The sequence below is a fragment of the Urocitellus parryii genome, chromosome 9, assembly GCF_045843805.1.
Source record: "Urocitellus parryii isolate mUroPar1 chromosome 9, mUroPar1.hap1, whole genome shotgun sequence".
Taxonomy (NCBI): domain Eukaryota; kingdom Metazoa; phylum Chordata; class Mammalia; order Rodentia; family Sciuridae; genus Urocitellus; species Urocitellus parryii.
In genome coordinates, this window is record NC_135539.1 from 13,117,426 (window position 1) to 13,133,829 (window position 16,404).

Genomic DNA, 16,404 nt, shown 5'->3' on the forward strand with positions numbered 1-16,404 from the left:
CATGCAAATGAAAACAGGTTATATTAAGCAATAACTTAGGCCTTCCACTAAAAGGTCCAGGGTTATCAATTTCAGGTACGTTTACAATGAGGTATTTATTGCATATGGTCTTCCCCGTAACAGAAATTACTGTTACCCTAACGGAAATCTTAAGAGAGAGTCTGCTCGGGTCATGCTTTGCAAAATAAAGGCCTACGCATTTAAAAATGTTCAGCACAGGAAAGCAAACCATAGCTCTTGAAAATGTGGAAATGTGTACTTAAGAAACCAGGGCTGGCTGATGCAGTCTGGTTTGGGATATTTTCTCTGGTCTGTTGAACCGGCTGGGTTGTGTGATCTCCACCCTGGAACACTCAGGCATGTACCTCTCAGCTGCAATTACTCAACAGCTCTTTCCAGCCTGGCTCAGGAATGTGAAGTGTCCTTTAGAAATGGGGAACTGGGGGCAAGAAGGGCAATGGAACTCTGAGATGAACAAGCCTGCTACTTTGGATGGTACAGGTTCCTCTTGCCAAATCTCAGAACGTAGGACCAGATGGAAACTGAGGCTTGTGGAGGAGAGTCGGCTGAAGGAGGTTTTCCCCTGAGTGATAACTTAAGGCTGCAGGAAATACCCAGAGAGCTCAGAAAACACGGCCACAAGGCCCCTCCTGGAGAGGACTGATGGGGACACTTGAGGGACTGCTTACTCATGTATTCCCAAAGCAGGGACCCACTTTTCCTCCCTTCTGCTACCAGGTAGCAGGTCCTGACGATCCTCTCCCTGTTCTCACCACCTGTTCTAAACATCAGGATTCAAGGATTTCTCTTCAGACCGTTCAAGAGGGACACTACATTTAAGGAGCCCTCTTGAGTTTCTAGACATGGGTTCCAAGGAAACCCAGTTCCAGAAATGGATGACCTCTGGTTAACTTCTAAAGACAAACAACAAAGCTTTTTAAAAAGAATGTCTCTCCCATTCGGATTCTGTGGTCAAGGCTTAAATGGCATAAGAGGTTCGTGTCTCAGGTAGGGTCCTCACTGAGCTGCAGGTCCACAGGCGAAGACCTGGCGCTGGACCTGCTTTTACCACGTCACCCAAAGCCCTCATGAGAGGCTGGGTTCTGTAACCAGGCCACCGCAGCTGCACAGAGTCCCGTCAGGAAAAGCCTCAATTCCAGAAAAATATATTTTGCAATTTCTGCTCAAAACCCAGGCGGGCTTTGTGGGTGCGACAGTCACCAGCGGAGCAGCACGCGGCGCGGCGTCTTCAGGCTCAGCCTAATGGCTCCGCACATCCTTCTGGGCTTCGGTTAGCTTCTGGATCAGATAGCGCTTATCCCGGCTCTCCTAAAACCAGAAACGGGTTTGAAAGTGACATTTCACGTACTTGAAAGCGAAGATGCTTTCTACCTGCTGGATCACCTTCTCAGATTCAGGGCCAAGGATCCCAACCACGGGGCTGCTACAGTGGCTTCCCATCCAGTCTCTTTTCTGCACGTCCCTCACCACCGTCCTGTGTTCACCCAGCAGCCGGTGAGTTTCCAAAGACGCTCACCTGACTTCTCCTTCACTCTCTGCAATGGCTTCTCACCACCACACTCAGAACAAACCCAACCTTCCTGCCAGGTCCCCCAGGCTACGCTAGGACTTTGGCGGACGTCCCAGGACCCTCTTGCTTCTCCCCATCATTTAGCACCCTCTGGCCACACACCCTTCTCCTGTGCCCCAGAAGCGCCTGGCTCCTTCCCTCGCTGGGGTCCCCACATCCTACTCTCTTCCCTAATGAGGACTCCCCCAATAATTGGCTCTGTCCGTCATTCAAGCCTCAGCTCCAGTGTCACCTCCTGTTGTGGTTTGGATATGAGGTGTCCCCCAAAAGCTCACGTGTGAGACCGTGCAAGAAGGTTCAGAGGAGAAATGACTGGGTTGTGAGAGTCTTAACCAATTAATTCAATCAGTGAATTAATCCCCTGATAGGGATCAACTGAGTGGTAACCGAGGTGATGGGTGTGGCTGGAGGAGGTGAGAATTGGGGACGGCTTTGGGGTGTCTATTTGTATCTGGCAAGTAGAGATCTCTCTCTGTCTCTCTGTCTCTCTCTCTCTCTCTCTCTCTCTCTCTCTCTCTCTCCTTCCTGATCACCATGTGAGCTGCTTCCTTCTGCCACACCCTTCCACCATGATGGCCTGCCTCACCTTGAGTCCCAAGGAATGGAGCCTGCCTCTTATAGACTGAAACTTCTGGAACCATGAGCCATGAGCCCCCCTGGAAACCTCCCTGCTCTGTAATTGTTCTGGTTGGATCTTTTCGTCACAGCAGTGAAAAAGCTGACTAAGCCTCCTTAAGTCCGCCTTCGGCTATAGCAGCTTCTCGCAGGCGGGGTTTGGGGACAGTGGTGGAGAGCGGGAGCTACAGCAGGTCCACTCCCTCGGAGCAGTGTGACTTTCCACACCAGGTCCTGGTTTAGTGCCACCAGCATGGCCCCCGGGGCCTGAGCTTCCTCACCAGGGACAGCTGCTCTCGGAGCTGGACCACCACCCGTTTGTGCGCTCCGGCCAGGGCGATGAAGTAGAACATGACGAGGCTGCAAGGCAAGGTGACAGGTCGGTCAGGGGACGCCCGCCCCTTCTTTTCTTTTGCTTCCCAGTCATCACGAGGTCTACTGACTTCCTCTGTCCCATGCTTCGGGCCTGATGTACTGTGCCACCGCAGGCCCAAAGCAACAGGGCCAAGTCACCATGGACTGAAACCATGAGATAAAATGAACCTTTCCTCCTTTTTAAGTTGATTACCTCAGGCATTTTGTCCCAGGCATGGAGAGCTGACTCACACACCCTCCATTTCCCAGTGGGGGAGCCAGGCGCTTCAGTGGGAGAGAACTCTCCAGGGTCGGGGCGGTTCTCACTCACCAGATGATCATGAAGAAAGGCACCGCGAAGGCTTCCGACGTGATGCCATGGACCAGGGACTGCAGCGAGCTGGGGAAGGTGCTCACCGTCCGCGGGACAACATCCCACGTGGTGTTGAAGCTGGTGAACGGCCCACAGGCTTTGGAGGAAGGGATGCTGCAGAACACGAGCCAGAGGGCTCAGGGCCAGGCTTGCAGCACAGGCCGCGTCCCACTGCCGGACACCCAGAATGTCTTGTAAACCAAGGCCTCAGAGGAAGTGCCTCACCCCTAGGCCTTCTGGAATATTCTGGTCAAAAGTGCTTACCATCAAATTTTCATCAAGTTTCTAGGTCTCATTGCTAGTTTAAAGAATGTTCAAGAAAGAAGAACAAGTGAAATGTCTTGTAGGAAAATAACCAGACAAGTCCAGAATGTGGGGAGATTCCACTCTCCAACCTATAACTTGACTCTGATGAAATTGGTCTTAACTATTCAAAGACTAAGTTAAAGCAGACATAACAACTGAAAACAATGTGCGAAACTTGAAAGATCAGTATTTTAAAAGCAAATTTTTTTTGGTGGGGGTTATTGGGAATTGAACTCAGGGGCACTCGAACACTGAGCCCCATCCCCAGCCCTATCTTGTATTTTATTTAGAGACAGGGTCTCACTGAGTTGCTTAGCACCTTGCTTTTGCTGAGGCTGGCTTTGAACTTGTGATCCTCCTGCCTCAGCCTCCAAGTTCCTGGGATTACAGGCATGCACCACCATACGTACCCAGCAGTATTTTTAAAATAAAGCCAGAAAAGATAATTTTGGAACAGTTTGAAAAATTTGAAAATGGCAGGAATATTAGTATTAAGTTAATTAAGTGTAATAATGTTACTGGGTGTACACATAAAGGAAAATGTCCTTGTTCTTGGGGGCTCACATGCTGAAGCTTTTAGTGGTGAGATAGCATGGTGCTCATAACTTCACTTCAAATCATACATCATTAAAAAACAAAAATTATGTAGGGAAAAAAATACAGCAAAATGTTAACTGGGACAGTCCATTGAAAAGAATATGCATTTCCCTGTTGCTATTTTTTTCAGCTTTTCCATAGATTTGACAGTTTTCAAAACAAAAAGCGGAGAAAAGAAATGTCAAATGCACTCTACACTCATGTCTATCTAAAAAGAACAAATTTTTAAAATTACAATGGGAAAACAGTCAAATGAAGACCTGAAAGAAAGGCCCACATTTATATCACAGAGGGTATATGTAAAATTGTTCATTGCTGCCCTGTTTTTTTTTTTTTTAACTTTTTATTTATTTATGCGGTGCTGAGGATTGAACCCAGGCCTCATGTATGCAAGGCAAGCGCTCTACCACTGAGCTACAGCCCCAATCCCTGCTGCCCTGCTTTTATGGGTAAAAATAATATGCCTGGAAACAATCCAACTGCCATTTAAGAAAGTGGATGAACAACTTGTGGTCCATTCATAGGGCTGGATACTAGAGAATCACTGAGAAAGAGAGAGAGAGAGAGAGAGAGAGAGAGAGAGGAGGCGATTTCACAGAGGGACGATTGTTTCCCAGGGAAACGAATCAGCTTGGAAACAGAGTTAGAAAATGAATCCCACCATCGATTCTTTTGCGCTTCTTAAATACTGTACCGTGTGAATGCATTTATCATAAAAAAAAAAAATCAAAGCTAAAATCTTATTTAAAAAAAATAAGTGGCAATTTTTCTCTCCAAGTGGTATCTTCTGCACTGTTTAAATGTTTTAATATAACATGACTGTCGTGCAAAAATTAAGGCAAATATAGAATTAAACTGCCAAAAACTTCTTTAAAAATCTGAGGGCAGGACCCAAAGCTTTATAGTCTTTTAATTTAAAGAGATGAAACAGAATTCCGAGAGCACTGAAGGCAGGGATTGGCAAACTATAGCCCATGGGCCAAATCTGGCCCCCCACCTGTTTTTTTTTGTTTGTTTGTGTGTTTTTATAAATAAAGCTTTATTGGAACCCAGGCGTTCCTGTTTGTTTATATAGGATCCATGATCCAGCAGAGTAGTTGCTGAGACCACACGGTCTGAAAAACCTGGATTGTTTACTCCCTGGCCCTTTCTAGAAAGTCTGCTGGCTTCTGGTGTAGGCGGTCCCCACACACAGAGCCACATCACCGAGGTTCCAACTCTCAGCTTCGGATCCTGAGTCCAGAGCATTTCTCTCTTCCCCAGTTCCACACTAGATTCTCCTCTGCCTGCGTCCTTAAGGTCTTCGTAGCCGCGCATCCAGCTCAACACCTGGCGTGCAGGAGTGGGACCCCTCCCTCAACCAGCCTGGCAGGAGGGGAGGGGAGCACCTTACTGCTCCTCTCTGCCTCTCCCGACCCGCCAGGTCTTCTCAGTGACCACACATGACTCTGATAATCAGAAATGATCCAAAAGGGGACCAGAAGAGAGGCCCTTGGGAAAGGGTAGGAAAGACCCAACTGGCTTTCACAAAATGATGCCCATGCTCTATGCCAAGTTCCAGAATTGGACCAAGACCCTCCAGGGCCCAGAGGGAGGTTCTGAGAGGAGGCGGGTCCCTGGAGAAGCCAAGAAGGGGGCTCACTGACCTCTGCAGGTGGACACCGTGAGAAGAGCCAACAAAGAAAGCAGGGGACCCTTGAACACGTACGACAAAGCCAGGGAAGGTTCTAGAAAACCAAGTCACACTTACCGGGACACGCTGATCGTCAGAGGTATTATCGCCAAACACAGCCCAATCAACAACACCAACAGGAAGAAGAAATTGGAATTGGACGCTCTGAATTGCCGTGGGGAGGGTCTGCAGGTATAAAGAAGACTCAACTAAGGGGAAAAAAGGAAAGAAAAAGTTAAGGCGCAATCAGCACCCGCGAGAGTCAGTGAGCACATTACGCATTACGGTGGGCATGAAATTAGTCTCCTCTTTCTAGAAGAGATTTTTGCGATATAAATCTTAAAGCAAAATGTTTCATCCAGACTCCAGCCTTAGGAATCTCATGCTGATGAAATAGGAAAAATGGGCCAAACACCCGTATGTGGAAGCTGACTGCTGTCGTTGATTACGGAGAACAACTGGAAGCATCCTGAATATCTATCAGTGGGTATTCTCCATACAGCGAAATACCATACAGTCCTTAAAAAGGGTGAGAGAACATTACATTACTCATGAGGCGCTATGAAATAAAAATGGCAGACTTCAGAACTTTACATGGTATGGACTCATTTAGGCTTTTAAAGGATTCATCCTTTATAGGAATTTAAGTTTGTATAAATGGGTCTCTAATAATAGCTACCAAATTAAGAATTATTTTGCTTAAAATTTTTTTTCATGCACATATAATTTTCCTCATATTAAAAGTGAATATTTTGGGGCTAGGGATGTAGCACATTGGTAGAGCATTTGCCTAGCGTGTATAAGGCCCTGGGTTCCATCCCCGACACTGGTGGGGAGAAGGGAATGGTCCAGGGTGTGAGCCCCCTACTCTCACCTCCCCTTACCTCTTTCACGTAAAAGATAATAATGAATTTCAAGGTTGCAATTGCAGGAAGAAGGGGTGAGAAAAAGGCTCCGATCCAGCAAATGGTCTGCCCGTACACGATCCCCAGGACATTATCGGGAATGGCAAATTCCTGCTGTCCCCAGCACCGAATCAGCTTCCAAGAGGAGCAGTGGGTCACCAGGAGCCTGGAAACAAACCAGAGAATTTGTGCTGAGCCTCTGCACAAAAGGACCCTCCCCACTAGCAACGCCACTCCTCAGGACCCTGGAGGCTGCTTATAGAGACCACAGGCCCAAGGACCTGAGATCAACACACACAGCTGCTCCCTGCGCCACGGCTGTGCATTAGCGAAAGTACCAGAAACAACCAATGCCCACCAGTAGGAGCTGGGTTTACAAATGAGAAGCCATGGACGCCGTGAAATGGACATTCTCTAAAATGGATGAGAGACTCCACATGATTGACAGGGAATGTGGTTCATGATATTTTGTTTGTATGAGGGCTGGGAGGTGGGGAGGAAGATGCAGGCCAACGTGAGTGACACGGGATTCCCTTTGGGAAGGAGGGAAAAATATTTCTTCCAATAAGACTATGGTCTAAGCTGGGGACGTAGGTCCGTGGGGGCCATGTGCCTAGCATGCACAGGTCCTGGGTTCAAACTTTAGTACTGAAAAATAAATTTAAAAAGACTATATATTTACACACACACTTCAGTAGCTATGTGTTTTCACATATTAGAACTGACCCATCCTCCTTCAAAGTATTAACAATGGCCACCCTCAGAGGAGAGGGTAAGATTGGGGAAGCAGGGGTTACCGTCATGAAAAAACTCCCATCTTCTCCAGACTCCTATATTTGTTTGTTTATTTATTTTGGAAGAAGGGATTGAATTCAGGGCCACTCGTCCCCTGGGCCACATCCCCAGGCCTGTTTTGTATTTTATTTAGAGACAGGGTCTCACTGAGTTGCTCAGCACCTCCCTTTGCTGAGGCTGGCTTTGAACTCGTGATCCTCCTGCCTCAGCCTCCCCCCGCCCCAGCTACTGGGAATGGCAGGCGTATGCCACAGCAACCAGCTTGTTTAATTTTAATAAGTAGATATGTATTATATTCATATATTTTTTTCAAAGTTTCTCTTTTTTAATGTTTATTCTTAAGGTCGCACTGGCCCTCTGGCCCAAGCTAGAATTTCATGCATGTGTGGTTCAGTGAACAAAGATACCCCTGACCTAAGACACACTCAGGACCATGAAAATGACATCGCATTCATGAAAGTCACCAGGGCAGTGCTGAACCTTGTGGTGGGTTCTGGGCCGTGGAGTGTCCTCAGGGCTTCCGTCTGTCTGTATTATGTCATTTATCCCTCACCGCCAGGTTGTCACTGGGGTCCTTCTTCCACCCCCATAGATCACAGGTGGGAAGCAGGCGGCTTAAGTTGCCCAGGGTCACGTGATGAGTGCTGGGGTTTGAATCCACATCAGGAAACCCCATCTCCACGGCAGCCTGCGGGTCTACACTGATGGAGCTTCCAGAAAGAAGACCCCCCAGGGAAGACTCAGAAAATGTCACCTTTCCACCCTCAGTGCCACCTTAGATGGGGCAGTTAGCAGGAGCCAGGGCATCCATCACAGCTCCCTGGTTTTCAGTGGTCCTGGGGCCGTGCAGTCACCCAGCGGCCTCTAGGGGGCAGCTGTGAGGGGCGTGTCTGTAGGGACGTGGGGCGAGCTGTAGGAGGGGACCCCTCACTTACTTTCTTGGGAAATCTACAAAGATGGTCACAGCCAAGATCATGATGAAGTCGAAGATCATCAGCTTGTACATTTCCTGCCCAACTTGGGTCTCCCAGCACTGAAACCAGAGAGCAAGAGACACTGAGCGGCCCTGTTTGGGGCAGAGGGAGGCAGGCCACCAGACCCCTGCCCCTCGAGATCCTGCTGCCCACGGGCTCCAGCACAAACCTGGGTGACCAAGCCCCTGAACGTGTGGGGCAAGGCGCAGACCTGCCTTGAGACTAGAGTTAGAGGGAGGAGCAGCCTCGAGTTCAGCTTTGCCGGCTGCACCCTTGACCATGACGCTATGGCCAAGTGACACCCACGCCCGGCAGGTTGCTGCCACCCCCAGGGCTCACCGGGTAGAGCTTCTGGTTGTAGCCACAGAGTTCACACAGGGTGTCGTTATCACAGGACGTGATCTTGGAGCCCAGAGTGAACACCAGCACACAGATGGTGGCCAGTCGCATGAAGACACACCTTCATGGAGGAGGAGAGAAAAAGGGACAAGGAGGAACTCAGATCGGGCAGGCTGAGAGGACCTGGGGTTACAGAAGGCAGAGGCCACCTTTTATTTATGTATTTATTTTTTGGTACCAGGGATTAAACCAGAGGCACTTTACCACTGAGCTACATCCCCAGCTCTTTTTATTTTTATTTCGAGACAGGGTCTTGCTAGTTTGTTGAGGCTGCCTTCAAACTTGCAATCCTCCTGCCTCAGCCTCCCAAGTTGTTGGGATTACAGACAATGTGCCACCAGGCCCGGCCACAGGCCACCTGCACATGGACACAGAGGTTCTGTTGAAGGTGATGAAAAAGTTCTGGAAATGAATAGTGATGATGGGAATGGACTTAAAGTCATTGAAGTGTGCACATTAAAACGGCAACTTTGATACCATCGATCATCTACTACCTTTTTTTAAAAGGCAAAAAATTAAAAAGGAGACAGCTGGGAACTCGTGATCTCTGGTGAGGCCGTCACACAACAGAACACTACACATTCCTGAAAAGGAGGAATTGAATCTTTCTGTCCGGGCTCTGGGGGACATCCCATAGAGGGAAGTGGAAAAAAGCTAACTATAGAGTGTCACGTGGACAGGATCCTATTTTTCAAAGTTAAAAATAAATGTTGGTACAAACTGCAGGAACCATAGGAATGAATGCACAAGGACATGGGCCGTCCCCATGGGTTCCTGGAAGAGTTGGATTCGTGGGAGGCGAGAGGAGAATCATTCTCTCTCTCTCTCTCTCTCTCTCTCTCTCATGCTTTTCTACTATTTGGTTTGTAATTAAATTAAATTAAATAGAAATATTCAAGTGGGGGAGGGGGTAAAAGGCATCCCCACCCCTCGCTGGCTCACCTCCCTCATTCCTAAGTAGGTCCCACCCCTGACCTGTGCCTGCAGGTGACTTGCATCAGGTGGGAACACCTGGCACCTGGACTTTCCTAACACCAACCTGCAATGGGACCCTGGTGGCACCTGGCTGCGCAGCAGTTCATAGCCACTCTGGGCACAGAAAGCCACGCGGAGCTCACCATGACCAGGCGACAAACAAAACTCAGACGTCAGGGGCATTCCACAGCGCAGATGACCCCCGCCCCTATCCTCCCAAGGTCGAGGGCGGAGCCGTGAGAAGGAACCACGTGAGAAGGAACCACGCGCAGGCGCAGAGCCCATGTGAACAGGCACCTGCAGCTCCATGGGGGCGGGGGACGGGGGACGGCTCAATTGCAAGAGGTGCTACAATGCCCATGTTAAAACCAGTCCCCGTCACCCGGAGGGCTGCTGAGGTGTTCACAGCGGAGGGGACAGGACATGTCGTCTGAGATTTGCTTAAAATAATTGAGCAAAAGTGAGGCAAATGGATGAAGCAAGATGGGCAAAAGGTGGGAATGGCTGGAGCTGACTGACGGGCAGAGGAGCGCTCATGATACCATTTATTCTGTTTGAAAATGTCCAAAATATAGTTTTTTGAGATTGAAAATGCAATTTCAGAGATTTTGAGGAGAAAGAAAATTCTCCCATTTCACACATTTCCCCCACCACCACCAATATTTGAGTGACCTCCAAGGACTCTGCCTTATGTAAACTGTCAATTCTGAGATATTCTCAGCAGTGACCCCTCCTAGGGTCCCATCCTGTCAACACATGGACCGAAAGTACAATACTGATAGGTAGACTCTGAAGTCAAAGAGGTTTCACTGCATGGACAAATTCATTCCTTCATGAAGATTAAGGAGGACCCAGCTCAGCAGGAACATGTACCACCACCGATTGGCATCGTCTGCCACGGCAAGTCGGTGGCCTGCCCAGCTTGCCCACAACCAGCATTACCTCAGAATGGTCAGCCGGATCTCAAAGCCTGGGGAGTAGTCCTCGTAGTGGATGATCTTGGCGAAGATGATGGGGGTGATAAAATTGGCCAGCGTGATCACAATGGATGGTAGGTACAATATCAAGAGGTTCTCTCCAAAAACCATCTTGTCGATTTCCTAGAAAGAGGATCAAGCCTACTGGTCAGTAAATATGATAAAAGACATGGCAACATGGTCAATTGAAAAAACTCAACTATGTCTACTGGGCACACAAACAGAAGAGACCTGCCCTTCAACACGGCCTGTAAACACAAGCCATCTCCTTCCTTTGGTGTTCAGATGCCTAGTGCCAGGCCAGAAGAAAAACGAGCGCTATTGGACGTGCTAAGGAAAAGTACTTTTTAAAAATATCCATGTATTCTGTATGAATGGACAATTTAAAATATTTTCAAGGATGTGGTACTGATTGGAACTGTAACAGGCGCTTTCTCCTTCTTCCCTAGTAACAGTTCCTTGGCCACCTGTGCAGGTGCAGCTGTCCAGGACAAAGATTAAATTGCAGCAGGATCCAGTGGTGCACGCCTGCCATCCCAGAGACTCCAGAGGCTGAGGCAGGAGGATCGCAAGTTTGAAATCATCCTCAAAATAAAGAATTTTAAAAAGGGCTGGGGATGTGGCTCAGTGGGAAAGCACCCCTGGGTTCAATCTCCAGTATCAAACAAACAAAAAACCACCTCAATGGCTTAGGCGTCCTCGAAGCTAGGTGCAGCCGCGTGATTAAACTCTGGCCAAGGAAGAGGAGTGGAAATTTTAAGTCCAACTCCAGGTAGTGACCCTGAAGGTGCACTCTCCCCAGCTCCTTGTCTCTCTTCCCTCTGGCTAGACTGTGGATGTGGTGGGGCGCTATCTGAACATGCAGAGGAGGACCACACTCTCTGGATGGCAGAGCCACCAGGTGGATGGCCCTGGGCCCTGATGATTGAGTTCACAAAGCAGAGCTGCTAGACCAACTTGGATTGTGTGTGTGTGTGTGTGTGTGTGTGTGAGAGAGAGAGATTGTGTGTGTTACTAAAGGGACAGAATCCAGAAGCGTTCTGCCTCTTAGCCACACCCCCAGACTTCTAAATTTTATTTTATTTTGAGACAAGGTCTTGCTATGTTGTCCAAACTGACCTCAAACTTGAGATCCTCCTGCCTCAGCTTCCCTAGTAGGTGCCATTATAGATTCATGCCACTGTGCTCAGCTCAACTGGATTTTTAAAACCGAGGCTCCGGCTAGTGAGTAGAAGAGGGATCTAATGCAAGCAGTTCAGCCTGAATTCGAATATCGTGAATTTCTGGAAGAATGGGGTATCTCGAAAACAACTTTAGATGCTTTCTAAAATTTCTCTTAAAAGTGGACACTGATCACCTCGGATTTTCAGTTCTCGATCAGTCAAACTTCAATCTCTGTGTGTATGCAGAAATGACGTGGGCATCGACCACTCAGGTTTGCACGTCACATAATGCCCCACACCAGGGCCCCCAGAGTGCACATTAAATCGACTCTCGTGGAAGGGGGGCTTACCTTCTTCATGTGTTCTTGGGAGAAGATAGTTGCTATGTAGATGGCATAGAAGCATGCTGCTAAAACAGCCAGAACAATACAGTTCAAAAACAGTCTCAAAGAGTAAATGCGTATCGTTTCTTCTGAGGTCCTTTCTGCTATTTTCTGCCGTATTCTTTCTTCCTCTAGATCTGCCTGAGGACCAGAGAAAGCTCATTTGTGAGCACGGGGACACAGAGATATTAGAGAACGGATACGGTGATACCCTCCCCATCCACTGACAACTTCTTCCTTTAAATATTCACAGCCCCAAAGACACCTTCCCAGACTAAGCCCAACTAGATTTTATGTCTATTAATGGCCTATATTCAAGGTAGAGGCCTTTTATGTAAGATGGAAATTAGGCTTCACAATAAATATGTAAACTAAACCATTAATTTATTAATGACATTACTCACACATTTCTTTAAACAGCACATAGGTGGATGCTGTTTTTTAGGTCCAGCTGGTAGTCTCTGATTTCAATAGGAAAATTTGATGTGTTCATATTTAGTGTAAGAAATAATACATTTGATTTGATTCCTGCCTCCCTTACCTTACTGAGCTTTTGGTTTTGGCTCCATTTTTGGGGTGGATTTTACCAAAATATTCTTCATCACTCCTTTTCTCCTTCTTAATTTGGAAATTCTCTTGTACTTTCTCATAATCTCTCCACTCTACCCTATCATTATAGCATTCCCTCCTTCGTCCCATTTCTTGGCACAAGTAACATTGATGACAGGCTTTCATCAAGTGGGGAAATAACAGTGTCAGATACTAGGGAAGAAACCCACTGATCCCTGCCTCCCTTCCTTGGCCCCATTCACCAGAACCCATGTGGGTTCAAGATAATTAACCCTGATGAGCCGTTTGCTGCCAAGAGCCTTGGTCATGACAGACAGGAAGCAGGCTAAGCACCTGAGACAGGTAGGCCCCGTCTGCATCCTCTAAAAGCTGCAAACAGCCTCCTAAGGCCTGACCTGGCTGATGAGGACCCCCCGGGGAAACCCAGCAGCACTCACTCGGAGCTCGTACCGCAAGCTGCTGTGCTTCAGGTCCGCCATGCTGCGGTTGGTGATGCAGAAGTCCCAGCCGGCAAAGATCTTGTTGCAGTAACTCTGGAAGTGCTCCTCACTCCGGATCAGGTTGATTTTGAACCCTTCCACCGACCTGACCCCCAAACACAAACATCCTCCTTACAACAGCTGCCGCAAAATACAGGCCCATGAATAAAGCGCTTCATCCAAAATGAGAAATAAGAAGTTAGACACGGCTGTCCTGGGGGCCCATCTTGATAAGGTCAAATTCTGGACCATTCTAAATGTACGTCACAGCTGACCACATACACCACTGTTGAAAATAGTCTTCTTTTATACATCTAGTAAATTCTATCATTTAGTAGCTTTTATACATCTACTTCGAGTAAAGTTAAACTTTTTTCTTTTTTTCTGTTGTGGTGCTGGGGCTTGAACCCAGGGCCTTGTGCATTCGAGGCAAGCACTCTACCAACTGAGCTACGTCCCCAGCCCCCAAAGTCCAACTTTCTGCTACGGCCTATAGCTGTGACGTGATCTAGTTCTACAATCTCTCCCATCATGGCCACTCTGTTATAAAACCGCCATGGTTTTTCTTTTCCTTTCCATAAACACATGAATCCCTCTCCTCCTCTTGCCTCAGGGGCTTGGCTCTTAGAAGTTCCCAGAACTCTCTCCAGGGCTCTTCCCAACTCTTCCCATGGCTGACTCCTTCCTATCAGCCATGATTTGGATCCAGAGTGTCCCTGGGAAGCTCATGTGCTGCTTGGTCCCAAGTCCCTGGAGCTACTGGGAGGTGGAACCTGGAAGAGGTGGAGCCCAGTGGAAGGAGGTGAGTTCACTCTCCACCACGTGCTCCCACCGTGATGTCCCGTACTGCCACAGACTCCAAGTAACAGGGCCGTACAACCATGGACCAACGCCTCTGAAAACCACGAGCCAAAACAAACCTTTCCTCCTTTGCAGTTACCTATCTCAGGTATTTTTTTTTTATTTCACAGTAAGGGAAAACTGACTAACGCATCATCCTTCAGATTTCAGTTCAAATGTCCTGTGATTCCTAATCTCCCCATCTAAAATTGCGATCCCCACATCACAGCAATGAACCTAATCTGCAATTTGCCTATTTATCTGTTTATGGTTTACAGTCCGTCACTCGGTGTAAGTTTTAAATTCCCTGAAGGCAGGTGTCCTGGCTTTATATCCACCGCGCCAGGACTATACTTTAGCTAGCTGATCGATAGATGAGTGAATGAATGATTTAAATAGTCAATAAGGCAAATATTTAATGAGCACCTGATGAAACCAGAGGCAAGTTCTGTTGGACATTTCATAATTGTTATTCAATCAAATGCTTTCAGGGGAAAAAATACACCTTGGCACTTGATGATATAAAAACACCAAATAGCACACACCTTCCTCGCAGATGAAACGCCTGTCATTTAGGATTTCTTAGGGAGGCATAAAGAGCAACAGAAATGGAAGGGATGACCATGGTGGGTCATTCTGCCAAAGAATCACAGCAAAGAATTTGCATCAGAACCACTTGAGGTGCTTTCCCCAAAATGTACGTTCCTAAATGATTTCATACCCTGAGATTTGCTAATTAAGTAAGTCTCATGTCGGCTCCAGAAATACACCTCTATTGGGTTGGGACCATTATACCTTGTGGGCCAGTTGTTGAACTGAATAACTAAAGGAATTGATATTCCTATCCTTTCTTGGGAATTGCTCTCATTAAGCCACTTGGAAAATGCCATGCTGTCCTACAGTTCCAGTCCCCCTGGCCACAGTGGACAGGACAGGAGCCGGGGCACTTGAATCAATGGTGGCCCATCACAGACAGTCTGATTACAAATGGCCACCGATGGAGGGTTACAATTAGGCACCCAAATGAAAAAGAGTCTCTTCAAAGAATTTCTACACCTGTGACCTAGGGCGTCGGAGGTCAGTGGTCTCTCGTGCCACTTAAGCAAGCTGCCACCACACAAGAGACCCAAAGATGAGGGAGCCTTTGTTTTTGTTACTGTTCCTAAGCAATAGCTATGTCTTTGTCCTTCCTGTAAATGAGTTTCTTGCCTTCCTTGGTTCCCAAGATGCCACTCAATTCCCCTCTGTCCCAGTGAGCCAGAGTTGGGTTTCCGCCATTTGCAATCCCATGGACGTGGAATTGCCAGATGTGCCCAGTCACAACTGACTGAAGAACTGCAGGCAGCTCCTCAGGCTCCCCAGTCCTGACTTCCTTTTCCTCCAGGGCTTCCCGACAAAGCCCAACCCGGACTCTGCTCATCTTTTGGGCAACAGAGTCCACAGAGTCCTAAGAGACTCCAGCCACCAACAGTAATTCTTTTTTTTTTTTTTTTTTTTTAAGGCAGTGACAGAGTAAACTTACCTTTTCACGATCCAAAGGAGGCTCAGGGCCAGGTAGGCGATTGTGCTTATCAAGTAAGCCAAGGGCAGATCGTAGGTGAAGTTCTGGAACTTTATACCATGGATGGTGTAATGTCCATAAAAGAGGCTGGTCTCCTCCAAGAAACCCTGAAATCAATTCAAGGACATGAAGTTGGCCTGGTGAGCTCAGGGCAGGCAACCAGAAGAGGAGTCTCTGACTCAAGGAACTCACATTCCATGTCTTTGTTCATGTCTATATCCCTAGACATCGGAAGAGCCCCCAGGAGACTAAGGGACACTCAGTTAGTGTCTGGGGAAGAAGGCAAAACCCAAGCATAAAAATATGGGGTGAGTTATTCAAATCAAATTAAGAAAATAGTCCCATGTGCCACAGAACCAAAAAGAAAAAGAAATTAACATAAGTGCAAATCTTATACTCTGAATACTATAAATCATTGTTGGGGGGAAAATCAAAGTAAACAGGAAAACATCCCATGTTCATGGATCAGGAGATCCATGATAATACTCTATAAAAGGATCTACAGATACAACACAAACCCTGTGGAATCCCAGCTGGCTTCTCTGTAGAAATTGGCAAGCTGATCTTACAGTTTACAGGAAGCTGCAAGAGACGCAGAACAATCTTGGGAAAGAAAGAACAAACCTGGAGGACTCATGTGTTCCCACTTCCAAACTTATTACAGAGCAACAGTGACCACGACGGTGCAGCACTGGCAATAAGAATAGACACGTTCATCGACAGCCCAGACCCGGAGTTCAGAAATGAACCGATATATCTACAGCCAGTTGATTTTTTTTTTTTTTGATAAGGGGAAACAGCAGTCTTTTCAATGAATCACACTGAGACCATGAGCTAGTCACATGCAAAAGAATGAAGTTGGACCTCGACCTCAC

The 16,404-nt window shown here is 47.4% G+C and overlaps 1 protein-coding gene across 1 annotated transcript in view; it reads right to left on the minus strand.

Moving 5' to 3' along the window:
* Positions 1–1,001: 1,001 nt before the first annotated feature.
* Tmc7 (transmembrane channel like 7) overlaps positions 1,002–16,404 on the minus strand; it is a 29,934-nt gene continuing 14,531 nt past the window's right edge. Inside the window, exons 5-15 of the mRNA XM_026402485.2 lie at positions 15,491–15,636; positions 13,087–13,234; positions 12,047–12,220; positions 10,499–10,656; positions 8,522–8,642; positions 8,144–8,241; positions 6,393–6,579; positions 5,587–5,717; positions 2,892–3,047; positions 2,488–2,566; positions 1,002–1,329 (exon numbers count right to left, since the gene is read on the minus strand). Coding sequence (XP_026258270.1) covers positions 1,261–1,329; positions 2,488–2,566; positions 2,892–3,047; positions 5,587–5,717; positions 6,393–6,579; positions 8,144–8,241; positions 8,522–8,642; positions 10,499–10,656; positions 12,047–12,220; positions 13,087–13,234; positions 15,491–15,636 — 1,467 coding nt within the window. The 3' untranslated portion in view covers positions 1,002–1,260. The remainder of the gene's footprint in view (positions 1,330–2,487; positions 2,567–2,891; positions 3,048–5,586; positions 5,718–6,392; positions 6,580–8,143; positions 8,242–8,521; positions 8,643–10,498; positions 10,657–12,046; positions 12,221–13,086; positions 13,235–15,490; positions 15,637–16,404) is intronic.